Source organism: Passer domesticus, chromosome 14, assembly GCF_036417665.1.
Source record: "Passer domesticus isolate bPasDom1 chromosome 14, bPasDom1.hap1, whole genome shotgun sequence".
NCBI classification, from domain to species: domain Eukaryota; kingdom Metazoa; phylum Chordata; class Aves; order Passeriformes; family Passeridae; genus Passer; species Passer domesticus.
This window is the reverse complement of record NC_087487.1, coordinates 2,049,875-2,061,506: the sequence shown is the minus strand read 5'-3', so window position 1 is coordinate 2,061,506 and position 11,632 is coordinate 2,049,875. Positions and strand designations below refer to the sequence as shown.

The window sequence follows — 11,632 nt, the reverse complement described above, 5'->3', positions numbered from 1 at the left end:
CATTGCTATTAACGAGCCTGATTAGACCAGATGTTGAAAGCCTTTATTAAATATTAGCTCAGCTTTTACCTGGGCCAAATTCCCCCTGGAATTTCCGAAGATTGAAGGAAACTTTGGGCCAAACCCCCAAGCTCGGCTCATTCCTGCTCATCCCAGCTGCACTTCCCAAACTGCCCCGCCTGGAGAAGCAGCCCCGCTGGCTCGAGCATTTCCCTGTCGGGTGTCACCCAATGTTTTGGAGGGATGAACACTGCCCCAGCCTTGCCCCGTGCTGCCCCTTCACCTCTCCTATCTGCCGGGCTCACCTCCTCCCCTCTGCCCCGCCACTCCTCCTCCTCCTCCTCCTCGCTGCCTGTTTGCCCCGGAGGAGCCGGGGGAAGCGAGCCAGCCGCCTTCTCACGCAAACCTGGCCAATCGTTAACCTGAGCCTGGCTCTGCCCCCGGCCAGGATGATCCTGCTGCCACCGCTCCCGGGACCTGCCCCATGGCTCCCCAGGGATGGATGAGCATGGCTGTGGATGCCTTGTCACAAACGTGTCCCCTCGCTCACAACCTGCAGCTCCCAGCACCTCCAGAGTGGCCATGGAGGTGACAGCTCTCTCTGGCTGCTAGGAGCAGCCTGGCCAGCCCAGAAAAGCTTTTTGGGGAAATGCTGGCACCCACATTCCATAGGCAAGCAATGCTGACAATGTGTCCTTCATCCTCCCCAAGGCAGGCTTTAGGGACCCCCTTCTTCCTCCCTGTCCTGGGGACACCCTTCTGCCCCCCCAGAGCAGAATCCAGGGCCTGGCCCAGGAGGAGAAGTCACCATTCATGGCCCAGAGCCTGCTGGAGGGGGGAGAGGCTCTGCCCTGGCTTCTTGGGCAGGCTCCAGCCAGGGTCAGCCCCGCTCGTTAATGGGTAGCTATTCCCAGAGCGTTTGCAGCGGGAGGGGGACATAAATACCCGGTGGTGCAGTGAGGGGAGAGCTTAGACAGCCGTGGACGTCCTGGTGGCAGGAGAAGAAGGACCAGGCAGAGGAGAACGAGGTGACAGGAGAAGGTTGAGGAGACAGAGGAGGATTCCTGCTTGCTCCTGGTGCCAATCCCCACCAGGAGCCTAAAACCAACCAGGTAGGAGACAGACAGTGTGTTTTGGGAGGGGTTGAACATGGATATAGGACCAGGGAGGTGACATTTGGGTGCCCCTGCTCACCCAGTGAGCTGTGTGTTCCCACAGAGCAGCCCTGGGGCATCCCCAGGTCCCCCAGTATTGTGGCCAGCAGGTCCATCCTCGTGGCTGTGACTCCTGAAGGGTTTGGTGGTCCTGGAACCACATTGATGGAGGAGCTGCTGTTCCTGTGCTCCTGCTTCCCTGGGATTTGCTGAGCTGCAGTTTTCCATGCCTCGTTTTACAACATTGTCTTCCCTGGGCAGGAGCCAGGGCTGTGCCAATGGGGATTTGGGTTTTCTGTGAGGAAAGGGGTGCTGCAAAGTCTCCGACAGGTTGAGAACCCCCTTGAGGGATGGGTGGGTGTGTTTGGAGCACTCACAGGTCTCCAGGCTGGCAAGCCGCAGCGCTGCAGGGGCAGCTCCATCCCCGAGCTGCTGCAGGACTGTCACTCCCTGTCCCTGTCCCTGCCAGGAGCACCTCCAGGTGTCTCAGCCCAGGGAGCAGCCCCAGCTCCTAACGCACCTTTGGTTTATTCCCGAGGGTTCTGCACGCCAGTCCGGGGGTCTGCTGCAGGAAAGGGGTGCCACAAAGCCTCTGAGGGGCTGAGGTCCCCCTTGAGGGATGGGTGGGTGCCTGTGGAGCACTCACGGTCCCCAGGCTGTGCGCTGGCAGCCCGCAGCGCTGCAGGGGCAGCTCCATCCCCGAGGTGCCGCAGGGCTGTCGCTCGCTGTCCCCGTGAGGAGCAGCCGCAGCGCTGAGCCCCTCGCTGCTCGCGGCTGTCCCCTGAGCGCTGCTCTCCCTCAGGGCTGCCGCTGCCGGCGGTGACAGCGGACGCTGCCATGTGGCCGGCGGCTCTCCCCGGCGCGGTGTCGGCCAGCGAGGCGCTGCTGGTGGCCGCGGTGTTCTGCCTGGTGTTCCTGCTGCTGCAGCGGCTGCAGGCGGCCGTGCCCGAGGGGCTGCGGCGGCCGCCGGGCCCGCGGGGCTATCCCGTGCTGGGGAACGTGCTGGAGCTGCGGCGGGACCCGCACCTGGCGCTGACGCGGCTGAGCCGGCGCTACGGGGACGTGATGGAGGTGCGCATCGGCACGCGGCCCGTGCTGGTGCTCAGCGGGCTGGACACCATCCGCCAAGCCCTGGTCAAGCAAGGAGACGACTTCATGGGGAGACCCGACCTCTACAGCTTCCGCTTTGTCACGGACGGGCAGAGCCTGACGTTCGGCCCCGACTCCGGGGAGGTGTGGAAAGCGCGCAGGAAGCTGGCCCAGAGCGCCCTGAAGAGCTTCTCCACCGCCCCCAGCCCCACGTCGTCGTGCAGCTGCCTGCTGGAGGAGCACGTCTCCAAGGAGGCCGAGTACCTGGTCAGCAAGTTCCTTCAGGTGATGGAGGAGCAGAAGAGGTTTGAGCCCCACCGGTATCTGGTGGTGTCGGTGGCCAATGTCATCTGCGCCATGTGCTTCGGGAAGCGCTACGAGCACGAGGACCAGGAGCTGCTCAGCCTGGTGAATTCCACCAAGGAGTTCACTGACGTGGCTGCCGCTGGCAACCCCGCCGACTTCATCCCCGTGCTGCGCTACCTGCCCAGCCGCAGCATGAGGCTGTTCATAGACTTCAACAGGTACTTCGTCAGCTTCCTGCAGAAGAGGGTCAAGGAGCACTACGAGACCTACGACGAGGTAAGGGCTTGCAGGAGCCTCTGCTCTCCTCCCCTCTCTGTCAGCGAGGTGTTTGTGTTCTGGCAGCCAAGCAGCAATGGCCGCTGTCTCTCCCCAGTCCTCCTTCTCACAGAGTCATAGGGTGTTGTGGAATCATGGAATGTCCTGACTTGGCTCACATATGGATCATCCAATCCAGCCCCTGGCCCTGCACACACACCCCCACAATGCCACCCTGAGCATCCCTGAGAGCATTGTCCAAACTCTTCTGGAGTTCCAGCAGCCTTGGGGCCATGCCCATTCCCGGGGGAGCCTGGGCAGAGCCCCACCACCCTCTGGGGGAGGAACCTTTTCCTGGTGTCCCACCTGAACCTCCCTGGTCTCAGCTTCATGAGCCTCTCAGCATCTCCTCCCTTCCCTCTGTGATGTGGCCAGTCTGGGGGCTGAACCTCGGGTTCCTCAGAGAACCCTCTCCTTGTTCCCACAGGAACCCTGGGAGATAAGAGACGATGCTCCCCAGAGCTCATGTGACCCCAGGTTCCCCCAGCAACGGGCAGGGCTGCCCAGGAGCACCCACCCCTCTGCAGCCCTGCTCCATCAGCTTGTCTCCTCTTCCTCCCAGAACAACATCCGGGACATCACGGACTCCCTCATTGAGCAGTGCCTGGACAAAAAAACGGGAACAAACACGGCCACGCAGATCCCCAAGGAGAAGATCGTCAACCTCGTGAATGACCTTTTTGGAGCAGGTATCCTCCCACCTTTCCTCAGCTCTGGCAGAGGCTCTCAGGTTTTCTCCAGCTCCTGCTGTCTGACCCTTCCTTGCCCTGCCCCGGGCAGCTGGTTTGGGTCTAAGCACTCGCTCTCCTGCTCACTGGGATACCTCCAGAGACCAGTCTGGGACCTCAGCTCTGGAAAAGTGAAGGGCCTGGGTTATACAGCTCAGCTGATCCTCACAATCCAGAGTGTTCTTTCCTGGCTGAGGGAGATGTCTGTGGGCTGATTCACCTTTCTGTGGAAATTCCCCCAGTTCTGGAGAAGCTGTACAAACCTGACACAACGCAGCAGCAGGAGAGGCTGAGAGAGCAGAATATTTTAGCAAAGTTTATGGCAGAATAAAGCCCCAAGCCTTGCAGCGTGCCCAGGACGTCCCCTGGCTCCTCAGCCAGCCCAGACCGCCCTGTGTGACGGCCAGCCCTCAGGCCAGGGTGGGCGCTGTGCTGAGCTCACCCACACCCCATCCTCCTTGCCCAGGCTTCGACACCGTAACCACAGCCCTGTCCTGGAGCCTCATGTACCTTGTGACGAACCCCAACATCCAGAAGAAGATCCAGGAGGAGCTGGGTGAGTCCAGGACCCGCATCCCCCCAGAGCCCAGCCCTGTGTGCTCAGCCCTGTCTGAGCCTGTTGCTGCTCCACCTCCCCAGACCGCACCATCGGGCGGGAGCGGCGGCCGCGGCTGTCGGACCGGGGCACGCTGCCCTACACGGAAGCCTTCATCCTGGAGATGTTCAGGCATTCCTCCTTCCTGCCCTTCGCCATCCCACACAGGTACGGGCTGGAGCGGCCCACACCTCCTTTGGGGTTTTTGGAGGGGACTTGATCCCTGTGAGGGGGAGATATTCCAACTTGTTGCCCTTGTGGAGTTGAATCCTTTGTTTTGAGGGTGGTTTCACCCCACAAACCTTTGCTGGCAGAGCACCCCTGGGTTTATATTTCTTCCTTGCTTGGGAGGAACCGCATCAAAACTCATCTGGAATGAGCTGTGAGGTGAAACTGGAATTTTTCTGCTGGAGGAAAGGGAAACCAAGACTGTTAAACGTCCCGAATACAATCTGGGGTATTTCCTAGCCAGTCCTGAGGGCACAAATAGGGCTTTGAAAATGAAACCCCTGCAGGACTCGCTGGTCTTTGGCTTGTCAGGAGCTGTGGGTGTCCTCTAACTTCTCTTTCCACCTGTGTTCCCTTCAGCACCACAAAAGTGACAGTGCTGAATGGTGGTGGGCTGGCAGAGCTGCTCCAGGGACGAGGTGGCCTTGAGGCACCACGTTACAGCTCGTGGAGGACACAACTGTCCCCCCAAACCACCCCTTCAGGAGCAGCCTGGCAGTCCCCTGAGGATGCAGAAGAACCTTTGGGCTTGCCCAGCTCTCCATCTTTTCTCTCCCCAGCACCACCAAGGACACGGTGTTGAACGGCTACTTCATCCCAAAGGATCGCTGCGTGTTCGTCAACCAGTGGCAAGTGAACCACGACGAGTGAGTACCGTGGGAGGCACAAACCCTCCTCTGCTGGCAAACAGGTCCTTTCCTGTGCTGACAGACAGGTCCCCTCCTGCAGTGACAAACAGGTCCCCTCCCGTGGTGGCAAACCATCAGGGATGTTCTTCCCGACAGTTCCCACCTTCCAGTGTCCCCCCCACACCCACGATCAGGAGAAACCATCTCACCACTGATGTTCTCCCTCCAGGAAGCTTTGGAAGGACCCAGAAACCTTCAACCCCGAGCGTTTCCTCAGCGCAGACGGGACCAAAGTGAACAAGGAGGACGGGGAGAAGGTGCTGGTGTTTGGCCTGGGGAAGAGGAGGTGCATCGGGGAGAACATTGCCAGGTGGCAGGTGTTCCTCTTCCTGGCCACGCTGCTCCAGCAGCTGGAGTTCAGCGTCTGCGAGGGCGGCAGGGTGGACATGACCCCGCTCTACGGACTGTCCCTGAAGCACAAGAGGTGTGAGCACTTCCAGGTCAGGCAGCGCTTCCCCACGAAGGGCAGGAGCTGAGCGGTGGGAGCAGGCAGCCCCAGGGTGTCCTGGCAGCAGAGCTGGGTCTGGAACGACTTTGTGGGGTGATGGGATAAATTGAAACTGTCAGGACTTCTGCTTTATCTGCTTCATGTTGCAGCAGTTGTTGCCTGTTTTGCTTCCTGGTGTTGCTAGTGTTGGATATTCCATTAAATGTTGGCTGTTCCACCACACCCAGTCTTGGGCTGTATCCTCTGGGAGTCGCTCTGTGATGGATGCAGGACAGCCAACCCATGCCATAACCCAAGAACCCCCACCGGTGTTTCAGAATTACAGAATTTTAGGATTGTTTAAGTTGGAAAAGGCTTTACTATCATCAAGCCCAGCAGTGCCAGGGCCACCACTAGCCCGTGTCCCCATATGCCACATGTTTTAACACCCCCAGGGATGGAGACTCCACCACTGACCACCTTCATGGTGGAGAAGTTTTCCCAATATCTAAACCTCCCCAGGGGCAACTTGAGCCTTCATCTGCCTCCTCCACCATGGTCAGCAGTGGCCCTGGAGGACACAAGGGAGGACACATGGAAGGAGACGAGGTAGGACACAAGGGAGGACACAAGGAAGGACACTAGGGAGGACACAAGGGAGAACACAAGGAAGGACACAAGGGAGGACACAAGGAAGGACACTAGGGAGGACACATGGAAGGACACAAGGGAGGACACAAGGGAGGACACAAGGGAGGACACAAGGGAGGACACAAGGAAAGACACCTTCAGCCCTGGCTGCTGGGAAAGCCAAACTGCTTCTGTTCCGGGCTGGAACAAAGGTGTTTTCACGGCAGGAAGAGAATGAGACCCAGGAATTGCTTCAGCTCAAACCCAAGAGTTTACATTGGCTGCCAGTCAGCCCGTGCCAGCAGAGCCAGATGCCTCCTTTCCCCAGCTTGGCACGCAAAGCCACCCCTGCCAACCCCAGCCCCTGGCAGTGATGACACAGCCACAAGCACAACCCTGGCTCAGCACGCTCTGTCCTGCACCCATTCCAGGAGAGGGTTCTGCCCCCACAGCCCCAGACCCCGAGCAGTGGGGCTCCAGCCAGAGCTGCTGCCATGTCCAAATGCCAATCACTCATCAGGCATTGCACAAAGCTTCCCAGAAGAGGCAGAGATGAAAGCGTGGTGGGGAAGGGAGCGGGGAAGCCGATTGCCCAAGACTTCAGGGAGATCCTGGCTTGTCCAGACCTGCTAAACCAGCCTGGGGGAAAAGCAGTGACTCTGTGTGTCCAGGCCCTGCTTGGTCACCAGTGTGTGGTGGCACACCGAGGTGACACAGCTCAGAGCCACCCGAATTCTTTGAGCCAGCACAAGCAGCTGTTGGCATCACACCAGCTTTTTCTTCCCCGTTTAATGTCACAATCCAAATGTTGTGAGAAAAGCACTGGAGGGGAAGGTCCAAACCTGCTGCAGGCTCCTAGAGGTGTTGGAAAAAATGTGGAAGGATGGTTGAGGACAACCCACAAGGTTCACCAGCCGAATAACAGCTCCACAAACTATGACAAGGACACAGGTCAATGCATCAGAGTCCGAAATGCACTTCTCACAAGGGACATCCCACAGGTCAATGCACCAAAATCCCAAACCCACTTCTCACAAGGGACATCCCACAAGTCAATGCACCAAAATCCCAAACCCACTTCCCACACGGAACATCCCACAGGTCAATGCACCAAAATCCCAAACCCACTTCCCACAAGGAACACCCCACAGGTCAATGCACCAAAATCCCAAACCCACTTCCCACAAGGAACATCCCACAGGTCAATGCACCAAAATCCCAAACCCACTTCCCACAAGGAACACCCCACAGGTCAATGCACCAAAATCCCAAACCCACTTCCCACAAGGAACACCCCACAGGTCAATGCACCAAAATCCCAAACCCACTTCCCACAAGAATTATCCCACAGGTCAATGCACCAAAATCTCAAAATTACTTCCCATAAGGGACCTCCCACGGGTCAATGCACCAAAATCCCAAACCCACTTCCCACGAGGGCCATCCCAAAGGCAGCATTCCCCTGCTGCAGGGAAGGCGGTATCATCCACTGGAGGTGCACCTCGGTGCCTAGCCTGGTGACTCAGAAGAGCACTGAGATTGCTGGGGCCTCGTCAGTGCCGTGCTGTCCCCGTGGGGTGGACTTGGCCCCGTGGGACACGCGATGCTGGCCCCGCTGTGGGACACAGCCTCCTTTGCTGCAGCCTTTGCGTGACTCCTGCGCCCCAAAGGCTGGCTGGCTGTGCTGATAAGGCTGCAATAAGCAGGAGCAGATTGAAAGAACACAGGGATTGTTTTTTCCCCCCCTTGCAGATGAGAGTTTTATAGCCCTGGGGCAGATAAGCAGCTTAATATTAACAACTGTGGTGTGGAACAGCCTCTTGCTGGTGGGAGGACTACCCAAGCTCCATTCCTAGAGAGCTGAAGAAGTCACCTCTGTGTCAGGATGGAGCAGGGGAAGGGAAGAGGCTGGAGGAGAGAGAAACAGGCAGGGAAATTATCCTTCCCTTCTCTTCATGAGGCATGAGGCAAAGGAGCCACTTCTTAACTCCCTGCCTACATTTAGCACCTCTCCCTCTCCTGATGCCAATGGAACCAGCCCATGGAGCTGTGAAAGATCTTTCCAGGTATTCTACAAAGGCAGGAGGGACCCCTGAGGCCTTTCTGCATGTTCAGCACTCCTTGGAAATCCCTTCCAACAGGTCAGACCCCGGGAGAGGCTCCAGCTTTCCTGCTCTAGTCCAGAAAATCACAACATGGAATCTCCTGAGCTCGAAGGGACCCCAAGGATCATCAGTCCAGCCCCTGCACAGACACCCCAACAATCCCACCCTGTGCCTCAGAGCACGTCCAAACACTCCTGGAGCTCTTGGGGCCGTGCCCATTCCCTGTTCAGTGCCCCACCACCCTCTGGGCAAGGAGCCGTTCCCTGGTATCCAGCCTGAACCTCTCCTTTTCACCATGGCTGCTGTGAAAGCCTCAGCAACTCACAGCAGGTGAGAGGCTCCAGCTCCCCTATCTTTGCCTGCCCCTAATGACCTTCCTCAATTAAGCCCTCCAATTACTCCCCGGGCAGTCTGCGAGCACCACGGTTTCGTTACTGGAATCAGGGCTGTGATAAGCCAGGGAAGCTTTGATCACTCCATGGAAAATTGCTTTTATGGTTGGTTTTAAAGTGAGTCATGAGTCCAGCCGCGGCAGCAGGGCTCCAGCTCCACTTCCAAATGCTGCCAGCACCCTCATTCCTGCAGGACAAGCTCTGGGCAGACACAGGCTTCTCCCTCTGGCTGGGACACCTGCCTGATGCCAGCGCTCGGGCTGGTGGCATCTCCTCTCTGGGGAGTCAGTCCCTGGCCCCAAAATGGGCCAAAACAACCACTTGTGACTGTCCTGGGTGGAAGAGAGGAGTTGCTCTAACACCCAATAGCCTTCCCAATTAAAAGTGAGCCCTGCATCTCTAATTTCTGTCCTTTGGCTGTTTGGGATCTGTTATCAGGAGTCATCTCCCTGTGGGGATTGATAAGTCTTGTGTATCACTTTCGCTGTTTGTCCCCAGCACTAGTGACAGAGAAAAACCCCCCAACGCCACCTTTTCCTTTGCATCTGCACAGGCACAGAACTCCACACTGGTTTCTGCCTTTTGGGAGGAATAAAAGTCTCTGCTCAGCCTCCCTGAGCAGCTTCTGGGGTGCTGGAGCTGGTGGGTGAGGAAGCTGCTGGTTCTCCAATCCATCCTGCTTGGCCTGTGGGTGGAGCCGAGCTGGATCCAAAGGAGCTGGGCCCATTAAACCCAGCACGTGGCTCTGCTCCAGCAGCGCTCCCAAATCAGCCCGAGCCCTTTTCCCTCCTGCCACCCTGCCCTGCCTGCTCCTGGAGGGAAGGAGGCTGAGTTTGGGCTGATCGATCACCCGGTGCCATCACAGGTACAAGGTGCCCGTGAATCAGAGGGCAAGGATGGAGTTTGTCCCCAGGCTGAGAAGGGAACAGCAGAGATGCAGAGATAGCTCCTCCCTGCACGCAAAGCCCTGCTCAGGAAAAGCTCTGGGATCCCAGGAATTCCCTCAAACCGGGCTGCACACCCACCCTGGCAGGATTTTCCATGGGCTGAGAGATGGGAGCACCAGGGACCACCAGGTCCCACGAGCACTGGCAGAGTGAGCCAAAAGCCTCTGGGATGGTGGATGCTCCTCAAACTCTGCAGGATGTGGGCTGGAGAGCTGGGATGCACTCGGGGCTGGCTGTGCCCTGGGTGTCCCCAAGGCTGGCCCTGGTGGCAGCACAGCAGTGGGAGGTGGGGTCACACAGAGGGACAGGCTCTCATGTCCCCCCCACAGCAACAAGGCCCCACTCTCACCCCTAAAATCATCTCCCCTGACCCCAGCAGGGTGGGGAGAGCAGGGCTGGTGCTGTGGGGGTAGGGGACACAGGCAGAGGGGGTGTCCCATCCCAGAGATGGAAAGCCACCTGCTGACACCAGCGTCCCCAGCCTGCTGCCCTTAATTAAAAACATCCCGGGAGCGAGGGCTGCCCGGGAGAGCCCTGAAACGAGGCTGTTCTCCACACCCGAGGGGGATTTGGGGTTGGCTTGGGGCAAGAGGCACCCCGAGAGGCAGGACTGGGATGGAGAGGCCAGGTTCCTAACTCACCTAGGCACCGCTGTCCCCGAACGCCCTCCGGTGGCACCTGTGACACAGCTCGGCCGGTGGCACCGAGCAGCGCCGGGCTTCACCGCTGCCGGGACATTTTTTTGCCAAGAGGGACATTTGGGGAGGGGGATCTGTCGGAGACGGACCCCCCTGCAGAGCATCCCGCATCCCGCAGAGCCCCCGGAGCCCTGGGAGCCGCAGAACCGGCCAAACGCCGCTCCCTTCGGGGCTTCTCCGGCTGGAAGGGGAATTCTCCCGGCTGCAATGAGCCGGGAGCTGTCGCGCTGGCTTTACCCGGCTGTTCCCGTGTTCCCAGCCACCGGACCCTCCTCTGCCTCGTAGATCGCTTCCCTTTCCCCACCGCCCCTCTCATCCCCCCGAGCTCGGAGCCAGCGGGGCACGCAGAGCCACGGGACAGGCGATTTTCCATCCTTCGCTCCCCTGGGATTTCACCCTCAGCTCCTCCTCTGCTGCATTTCCCCCTTTTTTTTTCCTTTATTTTCTGCTTCCCTGCCGATCCCAGCCGGCTGAAGGGCCCCCTCTCCTGGAGATGTCCATCCCAGCCTGGCGGATCCATCCTTCCCTTCCAGCCAGGCCATCCCCACCCTCAAACCAAGACCCTTCCCGGGGAAAATTCCAGCCGGGACTGGAATCCCCGCACGGAGCAGCCTCGGGGCAATCCCTGACGGTCCTTGCAGCCCGCCCGGGGGATGCTGAGGCTCTGGGGCAAGAAGAAATCCCGGTGCCAGAGGATTTCCCTGTTCCTGGGTGAGATGGAGCGGGCACCACTCCCCACCCGGCTGGGTCTGTGCCCGGATTTCCCCACCGGGGAGGGGGCTCCAGGCTCCAGCGGTGCCGTGCTGAGGATTTTTGTGCCATTCCGGTTCCGGGCACCCCAAACTCGCCGTGACCGTGCAGGGCAGGGCCGGGTGCGTACCCCAGGCTCGCTGACCGCGGGTGCACTGCTGCACTTTCAGCTGCTTTCAGTTCCTCCCAGAGGAAGCCTGGGGGAGGATGGAGCCCCTTCCACACCCCCCGAGGCCAGAGGAACATTCCAGACTCCGGGGGAACTCGGGGCTCGCCCCAGTGGCGCGGCCCTGGATCTTTCCTGCCGCTGGTGGAGCAAGGATGTGCTTCCTAAAATTGGGCTGGGCTTTGCATCCCGTGCATCCCTGGTGCTGCACCCCGACCTCCCTTGTCCCCTGCGGTCCCTTTGTCCCCATGGAATCAGAGAATGGGTTGGAAGGTACCTTAAAATCACCTATTCATTCTATTAATTGTATTAATTTCTTCTGTATTACGATGTCATATCATGTTGTTACATGACACTATAATATGTTATGCTCTCTGATATGTTTAGGTGACGTCATGCTATATATTATTAGT

The 11,632-nt window shown here is 58.8% G+C and overlaps 1 protein-coding gene and 2 long non-coding RNA genes across 3 annotated transcripts; 1 reads left to right on the top strand and 2 right to left on the bottom strand.

Annotated features, from left to right (window-relative positions):
- The first annotated feature begins 874 nt into the window (after positions 1–874).
- Positions 875–5,772, top strand: LOC135280787 (cytochrome P450 1A5-like). The gene is made up of 7 exons (XM_064389053.1): positions 875–1,112; positions 1,957–2,825; positions 3,427–3,553; positions 4,059–4,148; positions 4,232–4,355; positions 4,976–5,062; positions 5,274–5,772. The coding sequence occupies exons 2-7, from the start codon at positions 1,992–1,994 to the stop codon at positions 5,578–5,580; spliced, it is 1,569 nt and encodes a 522-aa protein (XP_064245123.1). The 5' UTR covers positions 875–1,112; positions 1,957–1,991; the 3' UTR covers positions 5,581–5,772.
- On the bottom strand, positions 2,405–3,942 carry LOC135280789 (uncharacterized). The gene is made up of 3 exons (XR_010347629.1): positions 3,382–3,942; positions 3,171–3,296; positions 2,405–3,012 (listed from the first exon to the last, which is right to left on the bottom strand). It is a non-coding gene; the product is annotated as an uncharacterized LOC135280789 (long non-coding RNA).
- On the bottom strand, positions 4,056–7,699 carry LOC135280788 (uncharacterized). The gene is made up of 3 exons (XR_010347628.1): positions 5,254–7,699; positions 4,490–5,138; positions 4,056–4,410 (listed from the first exon to the last, which is right to left on the bottom strand). It is a non-coding gene; the product is annotated as an uncharacterized LOC135280788 (long non-coding RNA).
- Positions 7,700–11,632: the final 3,933 nt, after the last annotated feature.